Here is a 22080-nt window from a genome sequence, read left to right as displayed (position 1 = left end):
GGAACCTTGGGCACAGACTCTTTGGATGAGTGCCCATGACAACAATAAACTGCATAGTAATTCCCTACTCAGAGCCCGGGAGCTGAACCTGGGGTCATTTAGTCATTTATCTATCTATCTATCTATCTATCTATCTATCTATCTATCTATCTATCTATCTATCTGTCTGTCTGTCTGTCTGTCTGTCTGTCTGTCATTTACACAGATATACACGACACGTTTCCTTCCTCGGAGTTCTGTAAACATATTGGTGTCCACGCTGTTTATTCTAACTTGGGATAATTGTTTCTCGTGTATTTCACGTCTTTGGTTTTTGTTTGTGCGTTGACTTGTTTTAAAAGAACTGACGTTTCATGTTCCTAATTTAGGGCATGGGGAGTGGATGTGATTATAGTGGAGGCTAGGGATCGGAGCCTCTGCTTGATAAGTCTTATGTTTGAGAGGGTCCAGAGTCACTCACCTCTGGTCACTTACCTTCAGTTCTTCATATCTGCAGGGTCCGGATGTGTGATTGAGCAAGCCCAGAGTTAAAGGTTAGCATTTTTATTGAGTCTAGTGGGCAGTTAAATATCTCAGGTTTGTTTCAAAGTGCAAGCCTTTTGTCATTAGATGGGTCTCCCTTGATGGACAAGGATGTAACTGGCAGTTACCCTGAAGAACAGTTTTGTGCTTGATGTCCTTGCCCCTTCCTAGTGCAGAACTATAAATCTGCAGCCGGACACCACACACCTCTGAGAGGAGCTCCCTAGAGGATTTTTTCTCCTTTGTATCTAACAAAGCTTTTTTTCCCCCCTCAATCCTACTAATCATGGACTCTGTCTTGTATGTGTTTGTATGTAGTATGTATGTTTTTTGTTGATCCCTTTGTTCATCAGCTTGCTATGAGACCAAGCTGGCCTTGAACTCACAGAGGAGAATCTGCTTATTAATATTTTCTTTGTCAGATGCTGAAATGTTCAGTAAACAATTAGCAGCTATTTGATTATGAATTGGTAATCACCATTGTCAGTGGTGGGCTGCATTACGTAATTGGCAAGCCAGCCCTACGTGGGAAGTTACGTGGCTTGGCACAACTTTCATAATTTAACCTCTTACATCAGTCAGGACATCGTTACCTTTTCGATTTAGCACTGTTCCGGTATGTCTAAACTACAAGAAAATGTCCTCCAAATTGCAAGCTTTCTTTCTCTCTGTCTGTCTTTCTGTCTTTTTCCTTGGCTGTCCTGGACTCTCTTTGTAGACTAGGCTGGCCTTGAACTCACAGTGATCCACCTGTTTCTGCCTCCCCAAGTGCTGGGATTACAGGCATGTGCCACCAAGCCTGGCTAAGTTTTCTTTTCTTAAGACTAGTATCAGGCATATTCTTAGCTAACTTAGATATGTAGGATTTTTACAGTAGGTTGGTTAGCGTTTTCTAACCTTTATACCAATTAATCCTAAAAGCTAACCTTAACAAAGCAACTGTCTAACTTACATGAATTGATCTCAGATATTTCATAGGCTCTATCTTCACAATAGTTAAATGTGAAGAGCTCAAAATATGCCAGTTTCAAGTGTTTAATAGTATTTAAGTACTTCATTTTCACACAATAAATTATTTTTAGTGAAGCCTTGTTTTAGATCTGAATAGATTGCCTTGACCTTAGGATCACTAACATGAGGAAAATTACCATCATGAGAGCATGGCCCTTTTCCATCTGATGTGTGAACTAGTAATACTACCAAGGCTTAGGAGAAGGCCTAGCCTGAGAGAATGACCATTAAATACTACTAATTGTTACAAAAAAAAAAAAAAAAAAAAAGGATCAACAACCAAATTGTGCTAATCAAACCAATTTTCTTGTTAAAAAGGACTAGTTTTAGACTGCTTTTGAGCATTTTCTTTCTCATTTAGTACTGAGATTTCAAGTCGGGTTTTATCCAGCTTTGGTTGTTCAGTTCAACGGCGGATTTGGACCGACTCATAAAAAGCCCCTCCCTCCAGTTCAGAATAACCAAACAGATACACACCCGGTATCTCCCTCTTGCATTGAAGGCTACATGGTGATTGTGTGCTCTGTGTTAAAAAACGTAAGCAAGCCTTTCACATGACAGGCAAGCGCAGCAGCCTGGCTCTGCAGCGCATTGCGAATTGAGGCCAGAAATCCTGGCTGTTGGGACTTTTAAATCTAGACTTAAAAGTTATTTGTTCTGTTTAGCATTTTTAAAACAGTTCTATTAGGAATTGTATGTGCTTCGGTTTTAATTTTAACTCATAATAATTGTGAAGCATCCTGGGATCTGTGCATGAAGGGTGCTGCAGAGATATAAAAGGACTGTGGTCTAATATGAAGTGTCATTTTGGGGTGAAGCGCCATCATGGACATGTCATGAGGTTGCGGAAGCCCTTGTACAAGGGCCTCTGATTTCCTCATCTAGAACGGCAGAACAGAATGGTGCTGTTGCTGTGAGAATGAGTAGCACCCCCAAAACCGCTGAGAGTAATTAATGCTCAGTTAGTTCTCAGTTCAAAACTGGACACTAAATAACTTGAGTTGTGTGTCTAAGTGGCATGAGTAGCTTGAAATCACATTTCTGTGTGCTGCATGGTTTAAGAAAAGCTTGTAGCTGGGTGATGGTGGCGTATACCTTTAATTCCAACACTTGGGAGGCAGTGGCGGGCCGAAAGAGAGACAGAGAAGACTATTGCTAGAGAGATTTTGATGCAGGCTTCCTTTTTCTTTTTTCTTTTTTATTACTACAAATGACCAAAAACTTTTGTGAAAAGTAAAGGGCCTTACATATAACTCATTCAAAACTTTAACAGATACTTTTAGCATCACCTTTAGGTCATAAAATTATGACACTTTTAATGAAAGTGAGGGGAGAGTGAAAGACAATTTATATATTGTGTTTCAATATATAAATCTGTTACCAATTTATGTCCATTTGTAAGTTAAGCAGATTTGATAGCTTAGATAACACAATGTCCAAAAGGATGTTAACTTGTTAAGTACTTTCACCCCTTTCTCCAGCACTCCAGCTCTCTCTGCTCCTCATGCACCCATCACTCTTACATTGTTCTGAAAAGGCCTGTGAAGTGAGAAGACTACAGTACTGTAATTGACTGTGGTAACAGAACTAAGTCCCCTCCCACACACACATTATAAAACACTCCTCTCTCCCCCCGCCCCCGAGGAGGGATCATGCCATGATTGGTAACTTGTGTGGAGGTCAGACGACAACTTTCTGAAATTGACTTTCATTTTTCATGGGTTCGAGGGTTGTACTCAGGTTTCCAGGAAGTGCCTTTACCTGTTGAGCATCGCGCAAGCCCTAGGATTAAATTGTACTTGTTCCAACAGTCATAGATCCCGGCACATAGCAAGAATTGGGGAATTTTTGTTAGACTGAGACAGTATCTGATTGCTCCACATTTATTTCATGGGTGATGTTAGCGGTTTTATTGGTAGAGCTTTGTATACATCTCATCTGTAATATTCTACTTTGCAAACCATTTCCCAGTTGTAGTTAAGTTATATGTGTGAAGCTCTCCTAAGTAAGAGCAAATGATTTCTGCACTTTGCTTAGGAAAACTTATTGTGATTCCAGGTTATCTTGTGTTTTTGTGGTTTTATAATGTTCTTGGTAGATTGCAGGACTTAACCCGTTTTTAAACAGAACAATAGTCTTAGGAGTACAACGGCCCAGAGGTATGAAAATGTTAAAAATGAACTCATCATACATCACTATTAAGTACAAATTTTATTGATGTATTCCTAGCATTATTACACACACATTTAGCCTTTTCAGAGTAGTTTAAATTGTGTCACATTTAAGACTCACACTTTTTTTTAAGTGTTACTTCCACTTGTTCATTTTCTTCTCAATTTTAAGAGAAAGAGTAAGGGGGATGGTCCCGGTCTCACTGGCAGCCCCATGATTTACAGCAGCCCTATGATGCTGCCAACTTGGAGGCCTCACCCCATGTTGGCTCCTGATTCCTCCATCACTGCTCTAAAGCCAGTGTCTGGCATGGCAGACTTCATTGAGGGCTTAAACATACGATCTAAATTTGGCTGTGTAAAGGTCCAGAGTCACCTGCATTGAGAGAGAACTGCAAATGTAGATAACTGTTCTGCCATTCTGTAAAGAGCCTGAGGGACTTGTGTGTCCACCCATCTTTGTGGTCACCCATCCCTCTAGCATGGATGAAGCTCTTTATTTCGTGCCATGCAGTCCATCCCAATGTAGTTGTATCATTTCATTGCAGAGATCATGATCAGGGCCGTTTTTCTTAAAACGACAGGATTTCTCTAGCATTGATAGGGATGGAGCCAGATCAATGCTGTTATTATTTTTTTCTTTTTTAATGCGTAGGTGACATTGATTTACATTTATGTTGTAGACATGGAGAATCTTGTCTGAAAGCTGGTAGTGGTAAGCAAAACTCTGGAATCAACGACACGCTTCCTGTCTCAGTTTCCTGTGAGGTAGTAATCACATGAGAATATGGTGTGTAGACCCCATAGTAGACTTCTGAGAGCTTGTGCAGACTGAGAGTCGTAATCTGCTTTATCGGGAATGGGTAGAGGAGGGTTCTTAACGGTTTGCTGAAGTCCTGTGGCCTCACATTTGGTCTATGTTGGGAATAACCCCACACACACCCAATATCTAGGCAATGTGGTTTCAAATATAACAGTATTCATATAAAGAAAGAATTCAAAGAGAGTTGACATTCTTGTGGATAGTTTCAGAGTCTAACACAAGTACTTAATGCTTGGAAAAGAGAATTATTCAAAGCACCAGAGTTCCTGTTTTTACTGTGCATTTTAAAGCTGTTTGAAAGTGCTCCATATAAAACCCGAGGAATTAATAATGAGTCTGATTTTTTTTTCTCTTCTGAGTTCAAATACTAGAAATTATTTCTTCTGTAAAGATGAAGCTATTCATCCATCTACACAAGGGTATCGGAGAAGGAGTAAGCAAACCACCCTAGTGTATTAATGAACACAGGGTTTCAGATTTACCCAAACTCAGGCATATCTAAAGAAAATGCTCATGTGTACTTAGATTACTGTGAGGTTTATCCCAATAGCATTTACATTTTTAATAGTTCTATCACAAGCAGGATGCTGAGAGACTTTAAGTTTCCTGCAAACACAGCTTTCGTTGGAGGCGTGTGTGCAAGGTGTGCGTCAGGAGTGATGTGTCCACAAAATTGGTCTTCCCCTGGTGTCTCTGGAAAGACAATCCCCTCACAGACTCTTAAAACTGCTGGAAGAGACAGTGAGGATTCTCTTTTCTATATATTATGTATACTTGCTTTGAAACATTATAGACCCGTACTAATAATATTAATGATAGACCTTTTTGCAAATACTTTGCAATTTAAACTCTTTGAACATTTAAGTGGCTTGAAGGTTTTATTATAGAAGAAATGAGGACAGGATGGAGAGTTTGGTCAAATGATATTATCTGGGGTTTGTGTGAAATTAGTTTAATTATATGAAGAAACAGAAAACACACCAGCATTTTCTTTAAAAGCTATGACTGTGTTATCAGATATTTAGGATATCTGTGCTTTGCAGAATAATGATGTTTTCACTTTTGAAAATATATTTGGTGGGAAATGAGAATAGAGATGGCAGTGTTTTCTTTCTGTGGTATTCCTTCAGAACTTTATAATGAGTTTTCAGTTTGACTGGTGTGTCCTGGCTACTTTGGATGAAAATGCCGTTTTTTAGGCACCAGGATTGATCAAGACTGGCAGGAGCCCTCTCTAACTCTGACAACTGGAGTTCAAATGAGATTTACAAGTGATCTGTCTTTTGCTAACAAATTGAGATTTCAAAGGTGCTCTGGTTGTAACTCCCAAGAGAATAACTTAGAACATAATAGAAGCTTCAGAGAGAAAAACTGGGGGGACCTCAGCAAACAAGGACATTAGAGAATATGATGCTTAGTGATCCTGTCACTTGCTTTTAGAAATGGAAACCCATTACCCTCCTTCCCATCCCCAAATACCAGATGGGGACGACCTGCTAATTCCCAACACATTCAGGCCATGGCACCATCTCATAGGATGTGCCTTTTTAAAAGAAAGATCCTGTATGTGGTATTTTATGTCCTTTGGGATTCAAACAAGACCCAGTTAACAAAGAATCTCTGTCACAATTGTGTTTGCACATGGTTGGTTCAGCTGTGTTTGATGGTTTAGTTCAAGTCTGACTTTCAGCTTTTCCACTGACATTAAAAAACTGTAAGAAAATTCAGCCATTGGTAGTCAAGTTTTGCCTAAGACCTGGGAAATTGTGCTTCAAAAGAAAGAAAGCAAAGAGGAAGGGAGGGAGGGAGGGAGGGAAGGAAGGAAGGAAGGAAGGAAGGAAGCAAGGAAGCTGGTGGTTTAGCAGGTTGTTCAGCAAAATGTTCATTTTATTGAAAGTTACAAAAAGGTGTTTAATGGTTCCTTGACATTAATATAATAAATAAAAAGGGTATGTCAAGATTAGTGTTCTAGCATTGGAACTAAATCTTGAGTTTCCTACAGCATTCAGACTAGACAGGAGTTAAAGGTAGTTTTTGTTTTTTATATTTTCCTTGTGTAGGTATTTCTCAATTATTTTCAACTTTATGACAAAGACATTAGCCATGGTAGGCTTTCATTTCAAACATGGGCAGAACAGATACATTCTAGTGAGGTAAAGCCATGACATTGGCCTCCCAGAATCAAACCTGGGTGAGATTGTTTCCCTTGTTATCTCTCTGGAGTTTTCCAATTCAGAACATACATTCCTTCCTACAGGAAAAAGATACTCTGATTCCTTAGTTGAAATTAATTAGCATTCAGAAACCAGATCGCATGTTTTTGGGTATTCATGAGATCTCTGTTTGAAAAAAAAAAATGTTTTTAACTTGTAGAAATGTGTTGCAACACACAGATGGGAAGAAAAAGAAAAAAAAAAAACCTCTTTAGCAAGCACTGTGTGTAAAAGGAATATTACATTTTACACGCTCCTGATTGCTCTGTGTAAACAGTTTTTGACATCTGTCTTTATAGTTTCGAGGAGAGGAAGACTTTGTTAAAAGAATCATTTTTATACAGCAGCCACCATTTCAGTCTTGCTTTACCTGTATTATGAAAGCAGATGGTCTGCATGTCTTTTGAATATTTATAACTATCAAAAACAATCTCTTGCTATTCACCCTTAGGCTTATGAGATGTCAGGACTGTTCTGGTTGGAAAAAAAAATCATCTTGGGTGTTTACAGAAAGAGGATTACATTAAGCTGAAATGACTATACATTTTCCAGTTTAATATTTGTCCATCAGCTGTTTAATCGTATTTAGATAATTGTGTAAATAAGATGTTGTAGCCCTTGCCCTCTCTGCTGAAGGAGCCTGCAAGCTTTCAGCATGGGTGAGCCACCATTTTGTAGAAGCTAGCTCGCTCTCCTCCCACCTCAGTTAGCCCAGACCTAAGTTCCAAGCAAGTTACGATCCTGACATTGCAGTCCTGTTTGGAAAGCCAGAGTATGGAGCAGAAGGCCAGCATGGAGATCTCCGGAAACACCGGGAACTGCTGTCTGAATGGGGTCTAAGGAGTGCATTGTCGTATGCAAATGCCGAGCAGCGGCTCTCCCTTTTAAAAAGGGCCTGGCCTCTTCCTCCTTCTCCCAGTTCTCGATTCTGGGTGATTTGGAAAACTTTTGGAATAGTCGGGGTTAACTGTTTTTTTTTTTTTTTTTTTTTTTTTTTTTTTTTTTTTGACTGGAAGCTGAGCAATCAGAGATAACAGATTTTGCTGTGGTTGGTTGATTTGGCAGAAAAGCATGAACAGTTTTGGTTTAAATGATTGAATAACCTGATTAGCATTGTTTTGGGGTGCTTTTTTTTTAGGGGGGTTGTTAAAGGCACAACAAAGCAATTTGAAGGGTAATCAGATCACTGTCCCTTCCCGGTTGACAATCTTGCTCTTGAGAAGGCTGTACTTCTCCTAGACCAGTCCAGTTGGCCACTAAGATGACCAAGCTGAGCAATAAAGCCACCTTCCTTCATTTGTCAGTGCATTCCACACATACACTACAGCGTGTGTGGTTTCCTACAGGGGCTTGGAAGAAGATAGCATTTGGAAAAATTATGTAACCTCAACCAGTTCCTTGCGTTTTTCTGTTTTTCACATCGAGAGACCTGCAGATTTTCGAGCAAAGGTTCAGAATGTTCCAACAGTATGTAAGTCAGGCTTTAGAAAAATTCCACCCTTACCTTTTCACAATTAGAAAGGTTATAAATAATGTATTTGGCTGAAAAGGAGGCTCAGCCTGTGGCAGATGGTATCCTTCTAGAGGGCTGGGGTTTCTGGGAAGATGGCATTCTTACAGATCGGAACTTTAGCAGACTCGGAAAGAGCCAAGCTCCTCATAGGGAGTAGACATGTGCTTTATGGATCTTAGAAAAGCTTACAACTTGGCTCCTAGGATGAGAATATTGTGTCACACTGGGGTTAGGAGACCCACGGCCAATTTCTGCCAACTTTTAAATTACACCTCCCAACACTGGGATCTGAGGCCTGTGTTTTGGTTAGTGTGCCCTGTGGCAGCATTTGAACTTGGAATTTCTAGTGCCGGAGTTTAGTCAGTTGGATTAATTGACTCCCAGAATGTTGATGTCTTTAAACCTACTGGCCACCGACTGACTAGAAAACTTGCCACACAAGTTATGTCTTTCAAAGTGCTCATATAAATAGACACCGAGGGGGCAGAGCAGGAGCCACCAGCAGCCTCTTTGGAGACATCTGTGGGGTTGATTTTGAAAAACCTGGAGGGGGATCTCTTGCAAATTAATGAACAAAGGCTTGTGAAGCTAAGAAGTTGGGATTTAAAGGTTCGCTTGACTATAATGCTTTTAATCTTGAAAGGTGAAAGGGAGGAGGCGGTCCCAGTGACCCAAAGGAGTGCTTCCTTTCAGTGGCCCTCTGCTGTAATAGGTGGGCTCAGCCTTGTGAGCATCCAGGCCATTTTGAGATAAGTCTCGGAGATAAGTGTAGGCTGTGCTAGTGGCTCAGCCGGCTTGAGTGTGAGAAGGTGGGAAGGCCTGGCAGGACTCAGGCCACAGTAGAGCCTGAAGGATGAGCATCTCCTAGTCAGAAATGTAAGAGCCATGGGACTACATCCAGGTCTCAGGAGCTGGGTGGAACTTCCTGGTATTTGCTGGGAGGTCATCCCGGATTCACTGGGCTGAGGTGTTGAAGCCGCTGGAAGGTGTCCCTTTGCTGTCTGCCCCTGCCATCCCTTGACCTGACTGCTGCTGCATTTGCTTAGAGCATTCTTCCATTTTCCGGTGGAAGTTTCTGTGGAGCCAGGGCGACGTCTCAGTCGGTAGTGTGCTTGTCGCACATGCACGAAGACTGAAAATGGATCCCCAGCACATACCAAAGAGCCCCATGCGGCTGCTGATAATCCCAGTGCTGAAGAGCTGGGGCAGGAGGAGCCTCCTAGCTAACTGGTCAGCCGAAACCATGAGCTCTAGGTTTAGTGAGAGACAGTCTCTGAAACTATGGTGTTGAGTGACTAAGGAGTATGTCTGATATTAACCTCTGGCTTCTAGACACACCCAGGCATAGGCAAGAAGACATCATTTTAAAAGTTCTATCTGCTAGCCTTCTGTTATTTAAGGCTTCCTAATTTTTTGTGTTCCTAATGCATGTGTCCATGTACATGTTCATGTGCTAGAGCGTGTGTGAGGAGCTCAGAGGAGGCTTACCAGGAACCTTTTCCTGTTCAGCTGTCTCCTCAGTGGCCCTATGGAAGGCATCACAGTGATGAAGTAGGGAAGTGAAGGAGGTGTCCAGGGTAATCTAATACAGTCAGATCGAATCAGGGCACAGGGGTAAGCAAGGGCAGGCAGCAGGCACATAGAGGTCTATTTTCCATATATGGATAATAATGAATTGCATAGCACTTTTACATAGGAGCTTTAATTTTATGAAAGCATTTCAGAATGTTGTCACTCACATTATACATAATTCCCTTTCCTCCTACCGTTGGTGCAAAGAGTCACATTATATTAAAGTGCTGTAGTACATCACCTGCTTCCTAATAGGGGACACACTTGGGCACAGGCTGGCTCTTACCCATCTTTGTGCTCTTCCTACCAGCCAGTGCATCAACAAGCAAATGTAATATATAGCACAAAGGAAAGCAAAGCAGCCTGGCTATTTCCTGAAAACCTCTGCAAGTTTTTGGACGTCTGTATGTTTCTACAAGTGTGAGCTTCCACGCTGTGTTATATTAACATAGGAAAATGTCAGAATGTCTAGGTAAAGGGTAATAATTTCTTTTTTAGAAATTGGGCCAAAGTGGAAGAACATCGGCTGCCCTTCACCTGCAGCCTCACCATTCTCTAGCAGTGATCTCAGCCGTTGATTTAGAGTCCAACACCATCGTTCCATTATTACAGTAGAGTGAGTGAGATGGGAGCTGGTGGATGGCTAACTGGATCAAGTAGTTCTCTGGCTCTGGTTTTGGCAACTTGCTCAGTGTCTTTGCACTGTGGACTAGGGGAGGCTCTTAGTGAAATTTCAAGCTATTGGATTAATGGCAGGGCTTCACGAGCACATTGAGAATGTCTGATTAGAGAAATAAAATGTAAAAATGGCTATAAAGTAGAAGGTATGAGAAAAAAAGCTGTCACAGGGCCTCGTTAGAGAGGTAACTGTGTTTTACATAAATAATGCGACTCCAGCTCACCTAGTTCTATGGAGGAGCTCCAAACTTACACATTACAGCAATGTATGTGCACTACAAAATTAACAACGATGGATGTCAGAGTTAATAATAACCCGAAGAGCTTTACATTTGAAGTAGCTTAAAGAAGATAATGATATAAAAATATTCTTGTCCCCAAACTGGCTTTTCTGGTTGTTCATTGCCTTCCAACAATGGAGTGTTCTGTAATCTTGTTTCCCTGTGGACCAGCCAGTCTGAAACTTAAGCCCTTAAGTATCTACTCACAGGACCAGGAGGCTCCGTGCTTCAGTCTCACCCATAAGACTCAATAGGGAGTTAATTTAGCTACTAAAGGCTATGGGTGAACCAGGAATTAAGTCACAGCCGTTACCATAACCAAAATTATCTGGGAAAAATGCTTTTGTTTATTGAAAATGTGGTTGTGTTCTCTATTTTTTATTTTAAACCTTCTTTTAGTGATACATTAACATTATTGTATTCATTTTACTTATTAAATGGCTGAAAATTTTCAGTGCTTTTTCTGTTTGTCTGAGCCAGAGTCTCACTATGAGTCTGATAAATCAGACTTCCCTAGAACTCAGAGATTCGCCTGCCTCTCCCTCCCAAGTACTGGAATTAAAGGCAAGCACCACTATACCCAGCCAGCTCTTCAAGGTTCTGTTTTTGTAGCAAGATAAAAATGACAAGTAGACATTTATTTCTTTTTCTTTTTTTCTTTTCTTTTCTTTCTTTCTTTCTTTCTTTCTTTCTTTCTTTTTCTTTTTTTTGTAGAGGAAACTCTTAAAATGTTAATTAGCACCAAATGTAGATATTTAAATGTTTTGTGGTCATTTGAAATTCTCAACTCAAGCTTTCTTTACTAGAAAAGGCAACAATCAGGTCTGAAGGTGCTTGTCTTCTGAGACAGGCTCTTGAAATAGTTTGCTTAAGTGTGACCTCTGAGCACTGTTAATTCACCTGCAGCTGAACTCTATACTGTGAACATGAAAATGTAAAAAAAGATTTCTCCTACTTGCCCATGACTGGCTGTTGGGGGGTGGGGGTGGGGTTGCTGGTGAGCTGCAGGTGCTGATGGGAGAGGTCAGAGATAGGGCTCCAGACTGGATTTCAGAGAAGCATCCAGGCAGTGTCCATGGCTCTGGTGTCTGGACCGTGCTCCGCATAGCAACCGTGTCCTGTTCGGTCACCATGCGGCAAACCATCCTACTTTTATAAATTTCAGTCATAACCTCCTCATCACCCCCTTGGGTTTGGATGACTTGGAATTGGTGTACATTGTGAGCACTGGGTGGCTTGGACAGAGATTAGGTAAAGGCTGCTAGAGCAGATACTGGAGTGTGGGCTGCTGCTTGCTACTAGATAAGCCTTTGATGATCTAGTTGATGAACTCTAAGAAGCAGAAGCTTTGGTCCCAGTTGATTTGGAGAGACTGAAAGCAGCTCCCCCAGCTGAAGCTGTGGGCAGCCCACCTTGTGCCGTGGTGTATTACACATGTCCTTCCTCCCCACAGAGTATGATCTCCTCCATTGTGAACAGCACGTACTATGCAAATGTCTCAGCAGCAAAATGTCAAGAATTTGGAAGGTGGTACAAACATTTCAAGAAGACAAAGGATATGATGGGTAAGCAAAAAGGGGAAAAGCCCATCCCCTTTTGCAGTGGTGACATACCATTGCATGTCATTTGGGGGTTTATCAAAGTCACATCGAAAGCCAGATCTTTTGATTGCCCAATTAGAGATCAATTTAGAATGTTTCTTTGGGGGTGGGGGAGTGGGTATGAGTATAATGAGATAATTAAATTCAATAAATGTTTGTGTTTAAATCAGCCACACTGACTCGGTTGTCAGACATGCAGGAATTCGAGGCGTGAGGAGGAGAGCTGTCATTTTGTAACATCTCAGTGAAGACCTAACCAGGCCTTGAATAACTAATATCAGCTGTGATTTCTCACAGAGATAATCATGCTTTAAGGATTTTTGCTTCTGTTTGCAAAAAAAAAAAAAGAGGAAGGGCCTGTTTTCACACTGGCTTTTAAACAATATTTAACTGCATTTGACTTGCTAAAGACAACTTGGTCTCTACCATTGAGGTGGAGTGGTTGTTATGGCTCCAGGCCGGGTAAGTGGGCACTTGCTCTCCCATCTGGAACAGAACCAACACTGTCATTTCTGAACTTTGAATCCCAGCCTAGCTCCCTCTCTGAGCATGCCGCGTTAGGTCAACATTTGTTACATAGTGCATGCATCAGGATGAGCTGAGGTGTAAGACGACAGGTCACGGTTGCCTGCTGTGGCTGAGCATTTGGAGTCTGGCATTTTCTGTTGTGCCTCTGTTAGTGCTCATGGGAGCAAACGCTATGGCTAAGGTTAATGTACCTTCCTCTTTCACATACTGTACCCTCCAAAGGATACACGTTAAAGTTAAGCAGGAACGGAGTGTCTCACAGATAAAGTGTTACACCCTATTATAAATCTTTGTTTATCGCCGTTACATTCATTTAACGGTGACAACAATAGTGACTTTTCCTAAAGACTTAGAGACAAGAGACCCACATTCTGAGCATGTTTTAGCTTTTAATATTTGAAGAAAAGCCATTCATCTACCAAAACAGATTCTTTGCCTTTTATAGCTTAGGGCTATAATGAAGACAATGCATCAATTTTTGGAATAATTGCATGAATTACTGTTCTATGTGAATGGCCTGCTTGGGCTGATAGCACTGGTAGAAATTGAAGGTTTCTTCTCGTTCTTAGTTATATTTTGCATATATCATTGAGTATAGCGATATGACCAGTTCCTCTGATTATAAAATCTGCACATTTAAGGAAAAGAGAAATGATGATTAAAATCCTAATAGAGCGCATGCATGGGAAGTATGGCTGCTTAAAGAGGCTTACCTATTTAGATTACGCTCTGGTTTCAGCCTTCCTCTAGTCTCTTCTGTGTAGCAGCAAAGCATTTGAGACACTTAGAGCTGACTCTCAGCCAGTCCATACAAGTGTCCTAGCCAGAGGAGAAGCATTCCTCCCGGGTAGGTGGAAATAAATTGCAGAACCGTGACAGTGTCACCGTTGTACCAGAACAGCTCTTTGCCCTTCCTTAGCACCTGCTAGGAACCACATTCCCTATTAAAAGCCTTCGCGCTTTAGCCACACTGGGTGTGCTGGCTCGCTCTGCTGTACGTCTTTGCTTCCTCTTGAGAAGTATTTGCTGATGTCCTTTGTGTCTGTGATGGGACTTAAATGAAACAAGCCACGTTTGATGCCAAGCATGGCAGTGAGCGCATATGCCCGTCTTACTGTACTCTATCACACAGATTGCTTCTTTCTTTTGCCTGGGTTGCTAGAGTTAATGCAATAAGGAGGTATCTGTAATTTTTTTCTCTAGTTCTTTAATCATGGTTTATTTGCTTTTAGTTTAGCTCATGGTTTCTAGTTGTCACTTAGCAAATGGTATTGTTTGGAGGTCTAATTTTTTCTCTAGTTCTTTAATCATGGTTTATTTGCTTTTAGTTTAGCTCATGGTTTCTAGTTGTCACTTAGCAAAAGGTATTATTTGAAGCCATCTTAAAACAAACAGTTGTTGCTTTATCAGCCTTCTTGTGCTTATAACTGAGAACCAGTAATAGTTTGACCCAAAAGCAAACACACACAAAAAAATGTGTATCTAGTAGGTTTTATGCCTTAAATCAGTTGTTCTCAACCTTCCTAATGCTGTAACCCTTTAATACAGTTCCTCATGTTGTGGTGACCCCCAGCAATAAAATTGTGTTTGTTACTACTTCGTAACTAATTCTGTTACTATTGTGAATTGCAATGTAAATACTTTTTGGAGAGAGAGTTTTCCCAGAGGCGTCATGATCTATAGGTTGAGAACCACAGCCTTAAACCTAAACCACACTTCAAAACGAGACTGTGTGTCCTGCACTTAGTGTGTGTAGAATTATCTGTAGAGGAAAACAGCCACAGCCTGGTAAGTTGTGTCCTGGATCATTGCTCTTCAGTGTGCCCTTTGCTTGCTGCCTTCTTTATATTTCTTATATTAGAAATGATCAGAGTTTTTTCCATTGCTGTCTGAACTTGATTTTCCTTTTTGTCTACTTTAGTTGAAATGGATAGTCTGTCTGAACTATCCCAACAAGGTGCCAACCACGTCAATTTTGGCCAGCAGCCTGTCCCGGGGAACACAGCTGAGCAGCCTCCATCCCCTGCGCAGCTCTCCCACGGCAGCCAGCCCTCAGTCCGGACCCCTCTTCCGAACCTGCACCCTGGGCTTGTGTCAACACCTATCAGTCCTCAGCTGGTCAACCAGCAGCTGGTGATGGCTCAGTTGCTGAACCAGCAGTATGCTGTGAACAGACTCTTAGCCCAGCAGTCCTTAAACCAACAATACTTGAACCACCCTCCCCCTGTTAGTAGGTCTATGAATAAGCCTTTGGAGCAGCAGGTTTCAACCAACACGGAGGTCTCTTCAGAAATCTACCAGTGGGTGCGGGATGAACTGAAACGAGCGGGAATCTCCCAGGCAGTGTTTGCACGCGTGGCTTTTAACAGAACTCAGGTCAGTTTGGTTCTGTTGTTCTGCCTCTCTTCTCCTTCTCTTGCTGCACTCCTGAGCCCCAGCCATGGTGATGTTTGTTCTTTCACCCTGTGTTCGCTTTGTTAACATGGGATCATGTTGCCTGTTAGCAATAGATGATGAAGAAGGGTCTAGCCCAGTGTCTTTTTCCATGTTTCTGTTCATACCAGACTTATACAGGAATGTGCTTTGTTGAAAACCAAATTTTTTTTTTTTTTTGATGCTATAGAGCTTGACGGTGATTTCTGTCATTTAATTCTCCGCAGCCGTTTCTTAGCTTGCCTTCCTCCATGATTTGTTTATGTTCTTCGGCACCTCATTCTTCTGTTTCCCTGCATCTTTGAAGCAGTTACATGCGTTGTACAAAGTATGGTTTCTTCTGGCACTGTGTGCATACTGTGTGGTTTGGCCACACTTGCTCTAACACCTCCCCTTCTGGTGCCCCCTCTTCCAGGGTCCTAGAGGTTTGATATTTATTATTATTGTTCTTGTTGTTGTTTTTGACAAGCCTTACTTCAGACCAGAGAAAGCACACTTTTAAAAAATAAGTCCAGAGAATAAATATTAGAGAGCCATAAAAATCTATTATCATGCCATTTGGTGATGGCATGTGCCTTTAATCCCAGCACTCAGGAGGCAGAGGCAAGGGGATCTCTGAGTTGGCGACCAGCCTGGTCTACAGAGTGAGTTCCTGGACAGCCAGGGCTACACAGAGAAACCCTGTCTCAAGGAAACAGACACATCCTCTCATCCTCTTACCACTGTAGATCACTGGACACTGGAGGAATGATCCGGCCTGGTGGCGTTTCACGCCTGTCTGTACAGCAGGCCTTGTGCTGGCTTGGCCTGGAGGCCTTAGTTTGAATACTCAATTTAGATTTCCCATTGAGGCCTACAAATGTTCCTAATGTTTATGCCTTTCTCCTCCTGGGCGAACTCCTATGAGATCTCTGTAGGGTAGTATCTTTTATCTTAGTGTTTATAAAGGTTTTTTTTTTTTTTTAAATATGTTCCGAGACTAATATCATGTATATGGTGTTTATTTTAAACCAAGGCACACTAAATAGCATTTAACATTGATAAAATAATGGTTTTTCAGTTTTCTTGTGTTTACTGTTTCTTTTTCCTTTTTTTTTTAATTGTCTTTTTTTGGCCTAATTTTTATTTTTAAATTATTTTGTTTATTATGCAATTATAAGAATAAAATTCTAGTACAAAAATAAGGTAGTATTAATTTCTTGTCTGCTGAGTTCCTGAACCTGGGAGAGTCACAGCTGTTGTTTATGTTTGGCTGGCTGTGGCTAGACCGGGGTTCCTAAGGCCTGGGGGAGCTTTCCCAGTTCTTGTTCTCAGTTTCTTCAGCAGCTTTTTTGTTCTCTGCTTTTTTGTTTGTCATTGTTCTGTTTTTTAAAGGATGAATTTTACACTGCGTTATATCTTAGGTTAAAGCTTTGTATTTTTTTTTTTATTAAACCAAGATTCGTGTTTTTACAGCTTTAAAACTGTTCATTATTAGCTAGTAAATTTAATATGACCCTTTAATTTGTCTGGGGGCAATAATTTAAAAAAATCATCAAATCAGAAGTCACCCCCTACAAATTCTGATTTGTGGTGGCATTCTTTATTTTGTAAATACAGTAATTACTAGTAATGCTTAGTACTGGGCCAAAAAAGTCAGATAATGTTTGTTGAATTCAATTAAAAGCCTTCAGACAAAGACAGCATTGACACAGACACAGATTATAGATTTACTGATAAGCCCTGGAAAAATGGAGCAAATAGTTGTATATTAGAGCACAAAGGCTATGTGCTGTTTATGTGAAGAATGAAGGGGGTGGGGCGGCACAGTTCTTAGCTGTGGCTGCGAAGCGCTAACTACTTGTCTGTCTGGTTCTTACACAGAACATTTGTGGCTATCTGCAGGATTTACTGCAGTACATGGTGAATTTTTTATTTTTATATAAATTAGCACCTTTAAAAAGGTGGGTTCTCTGTGGCTCCTATGAGGGGCAGCGAGTTCATTTTTCTGAGCATTGACAACATGGTGTAGCCTCATCCACATACCACTTTCAAAATGGGCAATTTAAAAAAAAAAAAAAAAAAAAAACACTAGCCAGAATCGTTTGGAACTCCGGTCTTATTGATAAATAGACTTAATTTCAAACTTTATATATTGGTGATTGGTATTTCTCAGTGGAAAGAGATGTTGGACCTTGTTTGGATTTTTTTTTTTAATACGATTTGTTTTATGTGGGTATTCAAATGTTCCTTGAGAGCCAGCTTCTGCGCACACGAGCATGTATGTATTTTTCAGTGGTCATACTTAAAAACCACACACGCGCGCCCACACACAGCTGCATTTAGTTCAGTGATTATACATTCATAGGAATGCATGTAGTGTGTTTATTCCAGAGTGTGTGCATTTCAATAAAAGCAGGTGCAGAGTGAGAGTAGGGTGTGAGTGCGGAGCACGAAAATACACATGCTTATGCATATGTGGCGACAAAGAGCTCTGCAGTTCCATCGCACATCTCAAGTCGGTGTGCAGCTCCAGCCCGGTCCAAACATGCCTGTGAAATATGTGCATGAAGAGGCGAAGTTCTGGTACGGGTAGAGAAAGGCACTGCGCCCTACACAGCGTGTGCTAAAACATCGGTGTCATCACTAGCATGCTTAGAAATTGAGGATTATTTTAGTCCTTGACAGCTCTGAGTAACTTTAAAATCCTGGATTTCCTGTTCTAACTCCGGAGACTCTCCTCATTATCTCAATAAGGCTTCCCAAATTAAACCACAGTCCTCTCAAGACTGTCACATAGGATGCTGGAGAAAAAAAAAAAAAAAGTCTACCATTGCGGAAAATTTATGGTGAAATTTACACAATTACTTGTTTTAAGGAATCTTCCCTTCCTGAGTGATAGGCATATGTTATTTAATTGCTGCTGGAGACAGGAGCTTTTAGCATATGCCATTCGTTCAGTTACGTCTACTTGATGTCTTTTTAATGGAAACCTATGGCCAGACATGAGTTGCCAGTGCTCCGACACTTAACACTTCTCAGTTCACCTCTCTCTAACACTGTTGTTTAAAGAAAATGGATTTCTTTGAAAACTTAAACAGAATCCAGAGTTTGACTCTGCTCCTGCTCCTGTCTCTTCTGCCTTGCTCTCCCCTGCCCTGTCTTTGGCACACTTTATTCTCCAGTAAAATAAAGAGTTAGATGGATTATTCAAAACCGATAACAGTAATGGACCATCATGTAATGTTTTATTGAATTTGAGTTCTGTGAATTATGTGGTGGAGAGAAATTCACCTGCCGAAGTATAACAGAAATCACTACTGTGTTCCTATAATTCTTCAGTATGAATTAAGAAAAGTCCACCATCCATATTACTACTGAATAAAAGGTAAAAAAAGTACCATTATCTGGTGTGACAGCTCTTGAGCCTACCAAGGGACAGAGATGAATGCATCTACTTATAACTTTCTTGGCATGATTCCATGAGCAGGTGGAGTTTGAAAATAGTCTTTCACCTGGACATGTGATCAAGAACTCACCAAACAGGCATGTAGCCTGAAGAATACTGTGTCATTCTCTTTAGGAGGGAGGTTTCTTCAAGTCACTTAATTTTTTTTTTTTCTGCAGGCTTTGAAGTTCCACAGAACTGATAAAATCTATTTTAATCAGTGATTATGTTCAAAGAGGAGACAAACTGGAGGCCAGACAGGCTTTTTGTTCAGATTGGCCGTCTCTTTCACTTATCTGCTGTTTTAAAGAATTTATAATGAGCTTTTGGAAGAACTGATAGTATTTTATTGGAGGTTTTTCTTTCTTTTGCAATTACTAATGAATTTTACTTGTAACAACTTGTATAACTCTTGTTGGAATGTGAAAAAGAGAGGTTTAGGAATTTATTAGTAAATGCATTCTTTAATTGGAAAAAAAAATCAGGGATCTCACTTAACCACTAAATGATGACAATGCAGAATAATTTTATGTTTTCATATATACAACACACATCTATTTATTTATAAGATATGAAGTCCCAATGAATGGCAGCTTCTTATTTTCAGTGAAATAAGTGCTGGGAACTCCCTTCATAGCATACAAGTTTTTTTGAGTTCTCTTTAGAAACAAGATTACTAATGATTTTACCTAATTTAGTTCAGTGAATTTATTGAGCACTTATGGTACATAGAATGGCTGCCTCTCATTGGTACCTCAGCTGGTTCTGTGATGTGATAGGGCGCATGGCCTTCACATACTATTTCTTTAGCGTGATGGATTGTTGGTAATGATGTCTGTATCAGTCACACATGAGGAATTAATACAAATGACCTTAACCTTACCTGGCAACTCTGAAGTATGGTTGATGGACATAAAATGGGGAAGGGGACTGCATACATATTGGATTCATAAGCCATTCAGACAACAAGCTGGACAGGATCAAGACATGCACTCTAATATCTTGGCTCTAACAGTATTCATTTGTATCCAGACTAGTCTATACTATTCTACGTAATTAAAAAACCAAAACAACAAAACACTAATCATATGGTTTCTAACAATATTTTCAGGCATTTCCACCAGGGGGCACTCCCCTCATTGAAAGCTCTGGGCCAAAAAAAAAAAAAAAAAAAAAAAAAAAAGAAAGAAAGAAAGAAAGAAAAGAAAAGTTTTCTGAAACACAGTAGACTGTCTACACTGGCTGCTTTGAAGCTCTTTGACTATCTGGGGTTTGGAACACTGTACTCCAGGCAGGGAACCTGCATTCACTCCAGGCGATGATTAAGTCTGGGGAAAGGTCTCGGCAGAGGCGGCATTCCTGTGCTTAAATGGAAAGGTTTGCTGACTTTAAACCAAATTCTCTCCTCAAGTGATGCTCTGTCTTCTAGCTGAGATAGACCCCTGATTTAGTCTTCTGTTAGCAAGACCTGAAAGACAGCACTTCTGTGCCCTCCACCATGGGTTTGACTTTTTCATTATAGTTCTGCTGTGGAACATTTTTAATAGAGATATCGCAAATGTTACCTTGACTGTAGTGAAGGCCCTTGATGGCCTTGGCTGAAAGGACTCATGGCCTTGGTTCTTTATTAACATTCTTCATAGCTCATAATGATTATTGGAAGGTACTCTAATTTCTGTAGTCTATATACACATAATTGTTTTAGTATTTATCAACAATGTCAGTATAAGGCACTGAGGATTTTGTGACATTTTGTATATCCTCAGTGTTTCCATCTGTGCATTCCTGTACAGCCATGTTTTTGTTTCATGCATGCATGTATGCATGTATGTATGTATGTATGTATGTATGTTTGTATGTATGTTTTTGAGGCTAGGTCTCACTGTATAGTCTAGCTGGCCTCGAAAGCATGATCTTGCTATCTCAGCCTTCCTGGTGCTGGGATTATAGGCATGACACCATGCCTTGTTTCCAAGCAGTTTTTGTTTGTTTGTTTGCTTGTTTGTTTTTTAAGTGTATAACGCTTTTCAGGAGCAATGGCACAAAATTTGTGAGGTGTGTATTTACTTCCACAAGACACATCAGAAATTGTCCAGTTAGTTAGCCTAGTACAAGTTAAATAGCTGGGTGAAACTTATGAAAGTTCAGGCGTAACATCCAAGCTTTGGTTGCAGTAGACTAAATGAGACATTTATTTATGATTGGCTCAAATACTCAGAGCTTGTTGGAGGCTTCTTTCCCCCTTAAACATCAGCTTAGAAATCAAATGGGTTTTTTTTTTTTACTATCTATCTATCTATCTATCTATCTATCTATCTATCTATCTATCTATCTATCTATCTATTTATTTGAGACTGGTTTCCTATATAGTAGCCTTGGCAGTCCTGGGCTCACTTTGTAGACCAGGCTGGCCTCAGACTCACAGATATCCACCTGCCTCTGCTTCCCTGAGTGTTGGAATTAGTCAGTCATGCACCACAGAGCCCAGCTCAAATGATTTATTTTAAAGGGACAGTGTTTTTATCTTGTCAGTACCCAAGTACTGTATCAGGCAACTAGATGCACTGACATGAGGAATTAGGAAGAAAACCAGGTTTATACATCTGAGAAACCACAAAAATCCCCAGATGTTAAAACTTTGGGGAGTCCGTTTTGTCTTCTTTCACTCAAATGTATGCTTTTGACCATTTTTGCAGGGTATGGGTAGGGGTGGATTTTTTACTTAGGCAAAAATCTCGATGCAGCTGTACTGTGAGTTGCTAATATGTCTGAGTCAAGGAAGCAGGCTTGAGGTTGAAGACATAGCTGATTAGCCTTATCATTTAGTCAGAGCAGTCTTTGTATACGTTCACTTCATACTATCTTCCAAATACATTACAAGGATATCACCACTTAAAAACAGATTTTTCCAAAGGAAAAAGAAAAACTATTTTAATACTGAGTTGTTAAGGGAAGGAAAACACCCAAGAGAGATTTCTAGTAGTTTGTAACTTTGTGCTGTTGCTAACAGTGATTTCTAGTTTTCAAGAGATTTTTACAATGTGTTTCAGGTTTGATCTGTGGTTTCTGAAGTACAAAGTTTTTAACCTGTTACCTGTGGGTGTGGTATAGAAAGTTTTACAACTTGTGGTAGTCTGTTTGCCTTCAAGCACAAATTTGCTATCTGTGACACTTTGTAATTTGAAGATTAAGGAATAACGAAATATTGTCTGCACAAACAAAAGTCTTAATGGTCCTCAGTGCTGCGTTGCAGCTCGTTTCCTGCCATTTTCCTCAAATACTCGGCTCATCCCAAATGAAATGGCCT

General features: G+C 40.4%; 1 protein-coding gene across 4 annotated transcripts in view; it reads left to right on the top strand.

Moving 5' to 3' along the window:
* Satb1 (SATB homeobox 1) overlaps positions 1-22080 on the top strand; it is a 92365-nt gene that overhangs the window by 33451 nt on the left and 36834 nt on the right. For all 4 annotated transcript variants that reach the window (XM_055614130.1, XM_055614123.1, XM_055614105.1 and 1 more), the window contains 2 exons: positions 12238-12349; positions 14835-15289. In XM_055614130.1, the coding sequence (XP_055470105.1) occupies positions 12238-12349; positions 14835-15289 (567 nt within the window). The remainder of the gene's footprint in view (positions 1-12237; positions 12350-14834; positions 15290-22080) is intronic.

Source organism: Psammomys obesus, unplaced genomic scaffold (assembly GCF_907164565.1).
Source record: "Psammomys obesus unplaced genomic scaffold, mPsaObe1.curated_primary_1811, whole genome shotgun sequence".
In the NCBI taxonomy this organism is placed as follows: domain Eukaryota; kingdom Metazoa; phylum Chordata; class Mammalia; order Rodentia; family Muridae; genus Psammomys; species Psammomys obesus.
The sequence above is the reverse complement of the archived record's forward strand: the minus strand, read 5'-3'. Positions and strand labels throughout refer to the sequence as shown.